This window comes from Clupea harengus, chromosome 13 (genome assembly GCF_900700415.2).
Source record: "Clupea harengus chromosome 13, Ch_v2.0.2, whole genome shotgun sequence".
Taxonomy (NCBI): domain Eukaryota; kingdom Metazoa; phylum Chordata; class Actinopteri; order Clupeiformes; family Clupeidae; genus Clupea; species Clupea harengus.
Window position 1 is genome coordinate 14,905,344 of NC_045164.1, and position 15,805 is coordinate 14,921,148.

The window sequence follows — 15,805 nt, forward strand, 5'->3', positions numbered from 1 at the left end:
TCCGACAGCATAATGAGGATGGGGGGGAATGAGAAGGGGAATCCATCCGTGGAAAAGACTCATCTCCTTCTTCCCGCCGCCATGCTGCCCACTGCTGAGTGCTGATGGGGGAGGAGGAGGCTCTGGGTCACGTGGAGGTGGATGTTAGTAAACACAGGGCGGTCCAGCTCTCTATCGCCAGGCTGAGCTGCAGTGCAATCATTCACCAAATGGGCCATCTGATACAGCAGTTCTGCCAGCCAATTGAGTTGTTTTGACAGCGCTCGGTGGCTTATAATAGACGGGCAGCAACGATAAGCTTACTCATGTTTGCAAACTGCCTTATAAAAGAATACTAACCCCGCTGGACTGCAGCTTAATAGCTTAAAAGAACATTCCTACGCTTCTATCTGTTGAAATCACATCAAAACCGGATACAGGAGTGGACTTTCATTCCGTCATTCACATAAAAACAGGACAGTGCAGGGGTAACACACGTGCACCAATGAATGAATGAATTGAATGATACAGCATTATCACAATGATCTAAGCGCTACAAACCAAGGTTTCTTCTTGAGCACTGGTGACGTTTACATATACATTTAAAAAGAAACTCATTTGTTATTTGTAAGAGCCAAAACTAGGCGAGTAATATACACTATACTTGGTTTTGAGAGCCCAAGAAACGACATTGATATGATTTATTTTGTCTGGCTGACCAGTGGTTCAGTCACACTGAGAAAAACCTCTAACCTACTGCACAAATACTGCCCATCCCCTCCCACCTCATCCACAGACACATAAATCACACGCGCGCGCGCGCGCGCACGCACGCACGCACGCACGCACGCACGCACGCACGCACGCACACACACACACACACACACACACACACACACACACACCAGTGGCTCAGTAGCCTTCAGCTGGCCTGTCTCCACACAGGTGAATTACAGCGCACTGCTCTCTAAAGCCAGCCAGAGCAACCGCTGCTCTGAGGCAGGAGACTCAGAGATGGGGATTAATCTACGGATCGGTGGCTCACATGCAGGCCTCCTTTTCACTGCTCTTTACACATTAGAACCAGACGGCACTTTATGAAACACATGGCCTAAAAGGACTCTTCATCTCATCAGCAAATGCATAACATAAATATGGAATAACATTTTCTACTGCAAGGATTCAATCATCTGTAACTCTCTGTAAGCCTGACTACGTGGCACGGGATGAAAGATGGCGTTAATGGACTGACTCCATTACCATCATTTATCTTCATCGAACAGTGAAAGGCCCTTAGTCGTGCATACAGCAGTTAGCTAATTGACTTGTCCTATCCTGTCTTGAAGGTGTTGCAATGAGTGTCTGCTGTCTTGGGAGTACAGCTGAGCCCTTCAACCGAGCGGAGTGGCAGAGGTGGTGTTGGTCATGAGCGTGCTCAGTACTCACCAGGACTCTCCCGGTCAGAGTCTGAGCGGAGATCATGACGCCGGCCCAGTCTTTGACCGACGTCATCCAGCCCACCTCGCTGGCCGGCGGCGGGGGCTCATCCTTGTCAGTCTTGATGGTCCCATCAGCTTGAATGATCCCAGGATTGATCACTTTCTCCTTAGTCTGAGGGCAGAGAAAGGCATCAGTACATATGCATCATACACCACTGCCATCACACCAACACAAACATCTTGAATGTAGTAAACCTAACTGAATTCTCATGAAAATAGGCCTCATATACTCTAAACATCAGCCTCGGTATGAGCATCTCTGTATGAGTATATCAAGACTAAAACATCACATGGTTGCCACATGTGAATGTAGATAAAAAAATATTCAGGAATTCAGAAATTCAGGCATGGCTTTTCATAAGGGGCTAAATCATGATGGTCAGAGGTATACATGGAGGACAGAAGTGATGGTTCTGTGAGTGTGTGTGTGTGTGTATTCAGAGGTGGTTGGCACTGGAGCACATACAATTATGCCCTGTAAGAAATGGTGTGTACCCAACGCTGCAACATTCTTGGTGTACATAGTCTGATACATAGTACGATTTCTATGTTATACAGCGAATATGGCCATTTTACTTCATATAATCAGCTTCAGGGAGGTAGAAAGAATGGGAAACGATGTAAAGCGATTTGCAGCATGAAAAACCAACGAAGCCCAAATCCCTGAAAACAGCAGGAATATGGAGAAACACAGTGGGAACGCCAGTGGGAAAAGGGCCAGGTGGCGTATGGAGTGGTGATGCATGAGTTGTGACATGACGAGGGGGAAGAGGTACCATCAGCTGGGATTGCATCTCTGGCAAACAGGCCAACTCCATATGGTGGATGAGCTGCCGTATGCACTGCTGCGGCTAATCTACACTCTACAGACTCGGCCTCTGTATCCGGTACAGCTTTACTCACAGCTCTCCTCAGGCTGGAGAGAGAGAGAGAGAGAGAGAGAGAGACAGAGAGAGAGACAGAGAGAGAGAGAGAGAGAGAGGGAGAGAGAGGGGGAGAGAAAGAGACAGAGAGACAGAGAGAGGGAGAGAGAGGGGGAGAGAGAGAGACAGAGAGAGAGATAGAGAGAGAGAGAGAGAGGGAGAGAGAGAGACAGAGAGAGAGAGAGAGAGAGAAAGAGAGAGACAGAGAGAGAGATATATAGAGAGAGAGAAAGAGAGAGACAGAGAGAGAGAGAGAAAGAGAGAGACAGAGAGACAGAGAGAGAGAAAGAGAGAGAGAGAGACAGAGAAAGACAGAGAGAGAGAGAGGGAGAGAGAGAGAGAGAGAGAGAGAGAGAGAGAGAGAGAGAGGATAATGGGCATTCTCTCAGTCAGTCCCTAACTCATTCATCCTGTGCTAGCGTGTGCCCCTTGCATCAGCTGGGCTGCCCATCCATTAACATCACCGGCACGCGTGTTAGCATTAGCATGCATGGCGTGTCGCACATGCACTCAAAGCTCCGTATCTAACTACACACTCATCATCCACTACCTTAATTAACCTCATTAAACATCCACGCTGAGCTTAGGTAGTTCTCATCATCATGTGCTTGAAAGGTTCTGGATAGGAACCAGGTTGTGGGTCACGGTTCTGAGCACAAACGGCCCAGCGTACAGCGCCCTTGTATGTCTACAATAGCCTCGAACAGGAGAGGCAGCCCAGCCCAGCCCAGCCCAACGTCTCTGGTATGCGATGAAAGGAGAAACTTCCAGTCCTCCTGTCTCCCTGTCTTCCAGTTCCAGCCCTAATGAGGCTCTCCGTGGGAGAAGAGCCCTTTGAGAACAGGCGCTGTCAACATGAGGGAATACTCAACTACAAAGCACTGTCACAACACATCGCACTGCCCTGCCTGCTGAGGTTGACTGCGGCAGTCTCTCGTTCTCCGAACACAGGTTCGGGACACATTACAAGTGAAGTATGTATTTTAAAACTATAGATTGAAGGGATCATCACAGGCAGGGCCACAACAGGGCTGCTGATGTCTAGGAGATTATTATCTGAAATGGTTCCCATCAAGCCAAGAGGAAAGCCCTACCCAGGATGTGACCAGAACCTTTCAGAGAGGGAGAGACTGGAGCAGTCAGACTCAGGAGTCCGAACAGTCCATATATGCCCACAACATCAATCTAAAGCCACACATTGGCTAGAACATGGACCTTCAACTGCCTCTCTGTGTGTGACACCTCACTGGGCTCCTCGGGTTCCTGTCCTTCATATGGTGAATATCCCACCGCCCTGCTGGAGCCTTGTGTGTGTGTGTGTGTCTAAAAGAGCACAGAGGATCCCTAGAGGAGATCCACACCATGAGACCTCTTAAGGCTCCTGTCTGAGTAGCCGGCCCGTGGCAGGAGGACCACTCCCAGGGGAGACAGCCCAAAGGTTAGCCAGGGTCACCCACAAATCCCACCGGCCGCTGCCGCAGCCAGGGCCGCTGGCGTCGCCCGGCAATCCCTGGCATTCTAATAACTTTCCAACATTTCAGGGCTGGCCGGTGGCATGCTTACATGACGGCAGCGGGGTCATGTTGCATAGAGGGGTCGGGTTACACTACTGCAGCCTTCCTTGTCCTCTCCTACAGTTTGGAACTGGACGTGGGTGCCAGGCCCATGCAACAAAACCATTCATGTCAGAGTGTGACTTGGCAACTGATCGTATGTCAGATAATAGCTGACTTAACTTTCAAACAGGTGAAGAGAGTAGGCAGGACTAATCCTGACAGTTACTATTTGTAATCCTTAATAGAGAAACAAGCTATTCTCCTCACTCGCATCAAGGAGAACATTTCATTAGAAATGATCGAATTATTATCTTTGCAAAAGAGTGACGAGTAATCTGAGTCTCTAAATAACTAAGACAGACAATGAGCCACTGTTCCTTCTGGAGCAAGGGGATATTCAAGGGAAATTGGATTACATTCGATAATGATTCTGCACCGCCGATGTATGTATGTATGATTGCTGATTCAATTTCTTCATGTCAAAATGTCAATAAATGGCTTTCAGAATGGTTTGATGGTGACTTCATCTGATTTCATTGGGACTCGTGAAGCCCCTTGCAGTGGAGTGGGTTTGGACTGCCAAAGTACACAGCGTGCCGATCACGTGTCAAACATATATCCTTACTTCTTCACCCCTCTGCTTCTGCATTGCGTGGATGTCTGGGCTGTCACATGGCACCGCTGCCGTAGTCTGTACCGTCGGCCACGCCGGGAGGGGTCAGATTAGGTTTCATTCTGATTGCATATCCTGCTTCAAAGAACTCTTGGCATGTGACCATGCAGCATGTGCTGTGCCTCCACCGGCAGATAAATCTTAGGTGGAAGACGCACTGGGTAGACCCGTCAGGAGCCCGGAGACGGGACGGGGGGCAGACGGACCCTCTCTCAGACCCGTCAGGAGCCCGGAGACGGGACGGGGGGTAGACGGCTCTCAGACCCGTCAGGTGCCCGGAGACGGGACGGGACAGGGGGCAGACATGGCATGGCATGGCAGGACTGAAAGGAACAGGCTCATCTGAATTTGAGCTCCACGCGCATTGTGTGTGAGATTGCAAATGAAAGAAAACTATGCTGAAATTAGTGAAATATTTGTTTCGTATAATCTCTCTAAAATTCTGAAAAGACATCTGATATTTCCCGTAAATAAAAAAACGGTTTGTAGCAAATAGTACAAATATTATATAATTATGTTATATAGTATGGTATGTAATTGTAAAAAATACATATACAACAGTTTATAAAAACAAAGATATGGCTTAGCATGTCAAGCAACTAACTGTGTTTGACCGACAAAATGCCATTTTCAATTCATTAAATGATGAAGGATTTATAAACCCTAGCCTCTGTGACAAGAGGAAACCAAATGCTATTTTGCTATTGAAATATCAATGTGCCAGTAGTTTGATGCCTCCTTGCGCTGGATCTTGAGTGACACTGCAACCCTTTCATGTACAATTCTAAAATATCCTGTAGATGGAATGATTTGGAAGTAAAAAATATGCTTGTGTGAGCTTTGCGTGCTTGAATGAATGTGTACCGAATGTTTTGAACACGATACACAGTCACAGACTGTATAGAAACTGTCACAGCATATCTGGGTCAATGAATTGAGCCATGAGCTACAAAATCAAGAAAATCTGCAAGTATACACACATATCTCAGACCATAAATATTCAGTGATTCGCAGTTCTTCCTGACCGAGGGGAGGCCATTTGAAGGCCCAGGTGGGGTTCCGTCCCTGTTTCCATCATATTTTCCATATTTGTTTCTGTTTTAACAGCCATGTTTCCTCCCTGGCTGTGGTGCCGGCGCTAGCAGTACTGTTGAGCTCCTGTGCTCTGGGCCTGTGTGGAGTGTGACTCAGAGACTGGATGTGTGTGTGTGTGTGTGTGTGTGTGTGTGTGTGTGTGAGGGAGTGTGAGAGTGTGTGAGCGTCTGACTGAGAGTGTGAGTGTGTCAGAGTCAGAGTATGTGTGTGCATGGAAACGGAGCCAGAACAGGATTTGAATATAATCTAAATATAAATGTATTTGAAAAGCGGCCCTACCACGATGAACAGAATAGAAAAAGCTAAATGAATTCATAGAACAAAGTATCACACTGATTTAGAACCCAAATCAATCCAACCGGATCCAACACTCACGTCAGCTCACCTCATTTGGGGCCCCTGTTAGAGGAACCTCCTATTGATAACCTCATTTGGGGCCCCTGTTAGAGGAACCTCCTATTGATAACCAGCCTGCACTATTCCAACACTAAGCTCCTCCTCCATACATGCCGACATCATCGCCAGGTGCAATGACTAGCAGCCAATCTTAAGGTCAATGACATCCAACCCTGCACAACCACTATGAATGAGTGCCAATTTGCATGGTTAAATAAACAAACCTTCCTCAGCCACTAAGCACACACACAGAAACATCATACGCATACTGAGAACACATGTAAATTATAAATATAAATATCAATCCTAACTGACACCATCCATGCTTTTAACTTAAGAACTCAATATGTAGGTGTAGTCCAAATGAAAGTAAATGGCTACCCAACTAAATGAACACGGTGTGCGGTGTGTGGCGTCAGGAGAGCCCCATTGCTCCAGTGTGTGAGTGAGTGAGAGTAAGAACACTCCAGGCTTGAGCCCTGTTCTGTTCTGCACCACAAGCGCAACACACCAGGGGCGGGAGGAATCTTAGCGAGGGGGGAAAGTGTCGCTGAGAAGCAAGCAGCAGCAGTAGGGGGGTTAGGTGTGTGTGTGTGTGTGTGTGTGTGTGTGTGTGTGTGTGTGTGTGTGTGTCTGTTGGAGGGGAACACATGAATTATTTATAGCAACTCCAAGTGATGGCTGTACAGATCCGAGAGGACAACGTAAACAAGAAAGAATTTCTACTTCATTTGCGACTGCCAAACGTGGAGGGAGAACAGGAGCACAGGCAACAGAGAGGGGCGGGGGGGTTGGGGGGGTTGGGGAGGGGTAAGGGGGGTGGAGCGGCATGCCATGGGATACTCCCGTCTGCTATTTTTAGCACCTGTGATGTCAAAGGCAGAGAGCGAAATTTCAACACAGGCATTGGGCAAATCTGTGGCAGTTCAGCATCCAAACAGACAGGGCACCCCTGGGGAAGACTCAGGAGATGCTGAGGCTCTCTCTCTCTCTCTCTCTCTCATTCTCTCTCTCTCGCTCTCTCTCTCTCTCTCTCTCTGCCTCTCTCTCTCTCTCTACCCCTCTCTCTCTCTCTCTCTCTCATTCTCTCTCTCTCTCTCGCTCTCTCTCTCTCTCTCCCTCTCTTGTTCTCTCCCTCTCTCGTTCTCTCTCTCTCTCTCTCTCGCTCTTTTCTTTTCTGCATGAGTGTACCGCCCCAAACATGAATGAGGAAGCACATCCTGGCACTGTGACCTTCACACTGTATGTTTTATTGATTGGCTGGAGGACATGTGGTCCACCTGTAACGATGCTCTGAAAAATGCCATAAGAAATTCATCGACCTCGTCTCCTCTCAATGCAGTCATGAATTCTTAATTCGTTCGGTGCTATATCAGTCAAAACAGAATTCCCCATCCTTTGCATAATTACTCAATATGGGGAATGCAAACCCACTTCTTGTTTGCCTACCTACGTGATCTGAACCAAGAGAAACCTGTGAAATGATCAACTGGACAGCATTCCAATAACGTACTCGAGCTGTGTGTCACTGGATGCCCTTCAGCCCATCAAAGGGACTTCTGTGGTGACCTCAGGAGTCACACTGACATACTGAAGCCAGGCGTCTCATCTCAACTCTCCATACATTTAAAACCCATTTGAAATGATGCATTGCATCACTGGAGTGCTGTCCACTTGACCCCCTCATGAGCACTACTACGGGACGCTGCAGAGCAGATGGGAGGAGATTCAGTGGGATGGGCCATTACTATTGATAAACAGCCAGCGTGTCTGATGTGTGATGTGTGATGTGTGATGTGTGGTGGAGGGACCAGGGTGCTCTGCTCTGCTCTGCTCTGCTCTGCTGTGCTGTGCTGTGCTGTGCTGTGCTGTGCTGTGCTGTGCTGTGCTCTGCTGTGCTGTGCTCTGCTGTGCTCTGCTGTGCTGTGCTGTGCTCTGCTGTGCTGTGCCCTGCTCTGAGGAGGCTTTGTGCTAATGAATGGCAGAGAGGGGCCCCCATGTGACCCAGTCTGATCTAGCACAACTTGGCTTTAGCGCAGCTGTTCCTCCGACTTTTGTTCGCATCGTTGGGGAAAACTCTATTCCAGGGTGTCTCCTATTTTTAGCTCTACCCAGGGAGATGAGAAAAATAGTGAATCTCACAACACAGTTCCTCCTCTAACCCCCCCCCCTCCCCTCCCCCTACCAACACACATACACACACTTGCTATTTTTAATGTCTGTACAGTTAGTCAATGTCACAGGGTTAGAATCCTACTTGGGGGTCAAGGCAATAGAGTTTTCCTCAGGGGATTTCAGGTCTGATGGAGTGTGCTCTGATGCTACTTCAGTGCGGACGTTAGCGCAGGGCTTGTCTTGGCAACAGCCCCTCTTGTCCTCCTTACGTTGATGTTAAAAGCAGCTGGTGGGGAGGAAAAAAACGCGTGCTTTTTCCCAAAGACAAAAGCTTCTATTGGTCAAACCCCACTTCTGTGCGCAGGCTGAGGGCTTAAAGGGGATGCCATGGGTTTGATTTCAGGATTACGCAGGTATGCATGAGCGTAATCTGCTCTCGCTGTCTGTCACACATGTTTTGGAATGCCAGACTATTTTTATTTTTTATTCCAGAGCAACTTATCTTATTTGAGGCTAAAATGATCTGCCCGGTCAAAACAGAGGCCCTGGGTCACACAGGCTTTCCATTGTCCGTTGAGAGCCAAAATAACCCTGTAAACCATGTGTGTTTTGTGCATTCTTTAAGTGGAATCATCAGAAAAAAAAAAATATACCAGTTTTGAGTGAAGCCAATGTCCACAACAGAATAGCAAAGGCTGACCACAGCTATAACCACAGTTGTAAGGAGTCAGGACATCTGATTACAGGTGTCCAAGTTCAACAGTGCGCTGTGGGAGCTCAAAGCTGTGTTCAGACTGATTGATGTATGGTGACGCTCTTGGCCAACCCTAATTTGGGCCTGAGACCAAGCACTATACTACAGGTCATGACCTCCAACAGATGTTGAAGCCTCTCCTGCAAACCTACACCAACCAACCCATAAATATCACTAAATAGTCCAGGATCACCAGAGGCTTAGCCAGGCCGGGAGCTATCATCAGTGACTCATCAACTCCTATCTCAACCACACCATATATGCACAGCACTTTCCATCTATGGACCATTTTAAGACATATTAGAATTAACTTTATTTGCATGTCTTTTAGGTATTTTTTTTACAGATTTATTCCCAAAGAAAGTAATTCTTGTACCTCTTGCTTTAAGTCTCCCGTTTACTTAAATGGGACCTCAATTTGGAATACAATTTCGATTTTGTTGTTCATATTAAAACTAATCATCAGTGGTAACTAATCATTTGTGTTACATAAAAACGTATTCTGTAAATAAGAGTGCCATGGTCTTGCAAGTAAAGCAAGGCACCCTTGCTGGCCAAATGAAATGAAGGACTAACCCTAGAAATGTCATTATGTCCATATCTGCTGCCTTTTGTCAAGTGTCTCATCAGTAGTGACAAGCTGTCTCTGTCACAGGAAGGTCATCTCTCCACCAAATGACTTTAGCAGTGGAGACCATCTCCAGTGCACTATTTAGAGGGCTGCTGGCCTAAAGAGGATTAGGCGCTTTGCACACTCTCAACAGACTACTGTTGGTGACATGGCCAATGTCAGTGTACAGCAGTTTATGGGCTACCTCTTCACCAACCTCTTTCTGATGCGTGGCAATAATCCATATATATATATATACTGTGATAGTAGTGATAAGGAGATGGATTATTGCCACGCATCAGAAAGAGGTTGGTAAAAATATATAAATATATATATATATATATATATATATATATATATATATCTGTTCTAAGGTTCTAATGGTCTGGTTTGATGACACCCTTGATATGTAAACATGAGGGCAGAAACATCACTCTGTCAGATGTGCTGAGAGGCTAACTGCCCCTGGAACTGCCCCAACGGTGTATGATGCCCAGTGGGACTTGAACACAGACTAATCACGCCGCCCTTATTTAGAGGACATGATGAAATGATTGAAGAATACAAAAACTGCCAACAGCTTGCAAGTGAGTTTTGAGTTTTGAGATTTGAGATTTGAGATTTGAGTTTTGAGATTTGAGTGTGCGCGAGAGAAATAGGGAGAGGAGAGGAAGAGAAGAGAGAGACCACTGGCTGCTGCCATCTTGGATGTTTACGTGTTTTTCCAGACTCCAACAGCCAGCAACAAATGTCTACGTTAGTGCTCCTCCAAAGCACTGTCGAGCTGGTCCTGGACACAAATAGAATAGTCATTTTAATATTGGTGGTTGAGCCAGGTCAGGTTACTATCTTCAGCCTCCTGCTGTTTTGCAATCTTAATGTTTCCCGATGGTGAGTAGATGGCCAGTCTAAGTGAATGCACTCTAAAAGAAGTCTGGCTTAGAGGTCCCTATCAATGTCTCTCTACTGGAATAATTGTGTCCGGAGGGCTGCCGAGGCAGACAATATGCCCCATATTCTCCAGTGCCACCTACAAAAGCTTCTGGAGAAAGCAGGGCCAAGGGTATCAGGTCAGTGGAAATAGCAGCAACCACACTTACATGTAACCTGCTTTCCTCCATTCTGAGCATCTGCAGAGAAATATTCACTGAATTTTCATTAAACCTTAAAACTATGGACTTCAGAGGCTGCTGGGATGTGATTGTGACCCTTAAGGTCCATTTAACTTGTCCTAAGCAGAAATATGTTCTTGTTTGTGTTTTCCTGGTCGTGTTTCACATGTTGTATTGACGTATTTCACATCTAATTGTGAATACACTTAAATATGGACTGGATATAAGACAAAATGAAGTCCCAGTCATTGCTGAGTGCCTACAAATGTAACCCTCAACCATGGCTTAGATCAGAATAAACTTGGTGCCCGACCACCTTTGATGCTGTGACACCAAAGAGAAGGGAACTTTCCTCTTGGCTAAGTTTCTGATCAGTGTCTTGTCATTCAAAAACCATCAATCAGGCACTAAAGGTCTCCCAGGAGAATCACAGGCGCATACCTATTGGCAGCAGTCAGTCTTAATTGCCCTTTAATCACCACGGTAACTGGACACCACAGAGATTTAACATTCGCAAATGCCCCTCACAACAGCAACTAAATAATTGCCCTAATTAAGAGGCAGCCAGGCATCGTGCCTTTAAGACAAAGAGGCCCTAAACCCAACGTACAGAATGGAAAGAGAATAACTAGGCACAAATAATTGGGTCGTTCAGATTTCTGCTTGTCATGTTGTATATGTATGCATGCGCCTATGGCTAACCCAGGGACACTCTGACGTCATACCTTGAGGAAAACTGGTCTATTTTCTGTGGCCCACAATGACTGACTCATTCTGTGGACAGTTTGAAAACAACAATTCAGGAGTCCTTCACATGCAATATCTCAGTGTTGTTATTCAGGGCTTTAGTCATATTTCAGTTCTGAAAGGAAGGACCCTGAACTAGATATATTTCACTGTCTGTCCTTCTATAGAGCATTCAAACACTAACTAAACACATTAATCTATCATTACATGATGAAGATCACAAAGATGTGAGGTGAGTGACATTTGAAAATTCAAATAAAGAGTCACACAACATATTCAGAAGCAGTTAAAACAATCATGGTGACTTTGGCAGGTATAACACCATCTGTCTAAGGTTATGGCTCTGTCATATTTTCATTATCCAGACAGATTTAAAAATCCTGTGGTAACCCAATCGGGATGAGTAACATTATCTGTCGGCACATCTAATGCATCCCCTGAGTGACATTCTCCCTCCTGCTGCCTTTAACCTTCACAGCCATCACACCTAGTCAGCCCCCTTCAAGGTGACTCGGCTCTCCTGGTAGCACAGAAAAGAACGCTTCGTCTCAAGGCCGGCTCCAAAACAAATGGGGGACATGATTGATTTTTTTCTGGTTTTCTATGGCCGTTTACATGTCAGCTGTGGTTAAAGTGGCGCTGAATCAGAGGGTAATGGCCGCCCGGCTCCGACTGTGTGAAGACCACCCCCACCCACCCCCACACACATACACAACCCACAGCTGCACGGCCGTGGCTGTGATTAGCTCTCAAACATGTGATACCACAGACAGCTGCGAGGAAAAAGCCCAACCTTCACTAACCCTATGAGAGAGTACCAGGGATTTAGTGTCTTTGTTCCACTGTCAAAGGCTTCTTGTCATTATCGTGACCAAATTAAAAGTACATTATTTTAAAAACTAAGAATATGAATCCAGAGAGGGACGAGGGGTGTTTTTTGCGATACGGTTGTCAATGTTTCTTCCCGACAATGTCTCTCATTAGTGCGATTCTCAGCATTTCATTGAAAGCACTTGTGTAGGGTTATTTGGTTATTCTGTGTGTGTGATGAAGGGAAGCCGTGGGCATGAGTATTGGCCTTCTCATTGCTTAATGAAGAAAGCAACAAGGGCACCACAGGCACAATGGAGACCCTCCCTCCCTCCCTCCCTCCCTCCCTCTCTCTCTCTCTCTCTATCTCTCTGCCTGGTCCCCAGATCCTGCGTCTCTGGGCTGGCCATGGCAGCTGCGGAGTGTAAAGTATCTGAGTGCTGTCCCCAGATGTAGGCCTGTCTTTATCCCAGAGAGGGAGGCAGCTGTGGGGAATCTGGGAGTGTTCTTACACCGGCAAGCAGCCTCCATATCTCCACCCAACACCACTCTTGATGGCATCTCTCAAATAGGGAGGTACAGTTAAAACACTGTGTACGCATGAAGGATTTATAGCAGACTACTCAGTATGAGGTTTCAACGAGTGGAAGGATTTTAATTATGACTCACATTAAAGTTTGAATTGACACGTTATGTTATTCATCCACTCCCAGTCAGATCCGTTTTAATGAGCTTTTCCTCTAACAACAGTGCGCTGTCGATGAGGCTCTCCCAATTTACTGAATTGTCCCTACAAGAACCAGAGGATACATCAAGCTCTCAACCTTTCCCGTTTGTTTAGATGAAAAATAATCCCCTTAAAGCTCCTGCAGGAAGACCTGACTGTCGGTGAGCAGCACCATTAAAGAAAGAAACGGACCGACTCAAAAATTGGAAGATGGAGACGCCTGTTTTCAAAGGTCAACAAATTGGCTCCCTACTGTCTGACCTGCGCCGATCAATGTCCGTGTCTGAGACGGCGATCTTCGACGGCCTCGCAATTGAATTTTTAAAAAATGTCAAAGAGTAAAAGGTAAAGCCTTTGTAGATGTTTCACCCGACACCTCCTTGCCCAATTAATTTGCTGGAGCTAACCTCACAGACCACCGCCAAACTTTGTTTTGTTTTCCAAGGAGACTATTTACAAGAGAATCTCCTGGCTTTCAAGTCAGTCTGATCATTAAATATACATCTGCTCTAATCAGAAACACTACTCCTTGCAATATTTCAAAACAAAACTTAACCCCCGTGTGAGACAGACCGATGTGCTACTGCTCGATGCACCATCTGTTCATTACCACTGCTCCATTCATTAGCAAAGCGGATGTAAATGACTTAAGGTCCAGTAAACCCTTGTCTGATTCTATGCGCCTGCTGCAAACACTCCTTTACATGCAGATGCACAAAAACTATGAACCGTCTTCTTCATTCCCATTAGGAAGCATTTGAATGCATGAATAATATATAGGAAGCACATGCAGATCGCTCCTTTAGCATTTTTCATTTAGGAGGTGGTTTCCATTGCCAGCGCATCCAGCGTCCACATAAAATATCCCGTTAAGATTGATTCCTCCACTGTATCGAGTGTCCTTCTGTTTACGAGTTTCAGAACAACCCCCCTGGGCCTGTTGTCTGCGCTTGGGGGTGGCGTTTACAGTAGTCAGACGTTTCCTGTGGTAACGGGACACCAGCGCTCACACTTTAAAAATAAAATATCAAACGGTTTGATGCGGCCTCACCACCCATCCATCACCCCGTCACCGGCGGGCTCACTCATCCCTCTTTACCGCCGGCCACATCATAAATCAGCCACCGCGGATAAAGTCCAAATGAGACAACCACATTGGGCTACACTATTTGCCATTCTCTCCCGAGTCGCAGCCTCGAGGGTAAGGGAGGGGGAAAAAAAGAAAGAAAACAGCCAGATTACAGCACAAACCGCTGGGGCAGATTTCATTACCTTTAACTTGTGCTGATGCTACAATTCCCCCCTCGGACGGATGTATGTGCTTTCCCACAAAGCGAAAATTAGAGTGCCTGAGCCGGAGGCATGGTGATCGCAGATAAAGAACAACCCTGCCAATATGAGCTGACGGCCATAGCTGGTGTGAACAGCAGGTAGTGCGATACACACCTACTGAGGAAACTGCAGCAGGCCGATCTGGAGAGGAAACATATACACCTCTTAAGTTGTTTCTGTGAAATAGCTCAGCCACAGTGGAGTTAGAGCCCACCGTCTCAGAGAGGAAAGATATACACCTCTTAAGTTGTTTCTGTGAAATAGCTCAGCCACAGTGGAGTTAGAGCCCATCGTCTCAGTATGGTGCTGAGAATTAGAATGGCCTGATAGAACTCTCTGTGTAAAGATCTGTTGGCAGTGTTTCTTCCAAAGGTTTCAGGGAAACTGCCCTTGTAAGGCCTACCATTTATTTGGTCTTCCTAACATAGTAGCTTTGATCGTCAAAATTGTTTCGACTTTCATAGCTTGCTCTTAAGTATTGTGGTAAGCTTGTGTGATGATTCACTCTTGCGGATGTTTAACTGCTTAACACGCTCACTTTTCCACAGTTCCTACTGCATGTTCTTATTTTAGGATATGCCTCTAGTTCACCTACACCTACAGTTTCATTGGAAGACCGATGGATCAAGAATGCTTTTTTCCATTAATTAGGTTTTTCCCAACCAGCCTATGTCTACCAGCCTACAGCCTCTGTCTAATTACGGGACGGTGTGAAGGGGAAAAAGCCAAACTGGATGGTTGGTCTAAAAGATGGTCTGAGCAGTGGACTGGAGAGAGAGAGAGAGAGCTCCAGTGGCCTGAGCAGTGGACTGGAGTGGGAGAGAGAGAGAGAGAGAGAGAGAGAGAGAGAGCTCCAGTGGCCTGAGCAGTGGACTGGAGTGGGAGAGAGAGAGAGAGAGAGAGAGAGAGAGAGAGAGAGAGAGAGAGCTCCAGTGGCCTGAGCAGTGGACTGGAGAGAGAGAGAGAGAGAGAGAGCGCTCCAGTGGCCTGAGCAGTGGACTGGAGTAGGAGAGAGAGAGAGAGAGAGAGCTCCAGTGGCCTGAGCAGTGTGAGAGAGAGAGAGAGAGAGAGAGAGAGCTCCAGTGGCCTGAGCAGTGGGAGAGAGAGAGAGAGAGAGCTCCAGTGGCCTGAGCAGTGGGAGAAAGAGAGCTCCAGTGCACTGCATGGGAGATGAAGTGTAAACAGACCTGGGAGGGATGTCTGAGGCATGGCTAAAGCACAGGCTTTTGTTCATCACATTAGGTGATTACTGCGTGCCCAGCCACTGTGCACTCTCCCCAACAAGTCCCTCGGCTTTACACACACGCCACTCACAGTACCGCGCTGCATTGGGGGGATAGGAGCTTTGATAACGGAAAACAAACAAACCGAAAAAGAACATCTTATGTGTGTGTGTGTGTGTGTGTGTGTTAGGGGTGTGTGTGTGTGTGTGTGTGTGTGTGTGTGTGTGTGTGTGTGTGTGTGTGTGTGTGTGTGT

The 15,805-nt window shown here is 46.7% G+C and overlaps 1 protein-coding gene across 19 annotated transcripts in view; it reads right to left on the bottom strand.

Moving 5' to 3' along the window:
• Nucleotides 1-15,805, bottom strand: part of kcnma1a (potassium large conductance calcium-activated channel, subfamily M, alpha member 1a) — a 142,288-nt gene that overhangs the window by 108,639 nt on the left and 17,844 nt on the right. For all 19 annotated transcript variants that reach the window (XM_031578818.2, XM_012838319.3, XM_031578810.2 and 16 more), the window contains exon 2: nucleotides 1,426-1,590. In XM_031578818.2, the coding sequence (XP_031434678.1) occupies nucleotides 1,426-1,590 (165 nt within the window). The remainder of the gene's footprint in view (nucleotides 1-1,425; nucleotides 1,591-15,805) is intronic.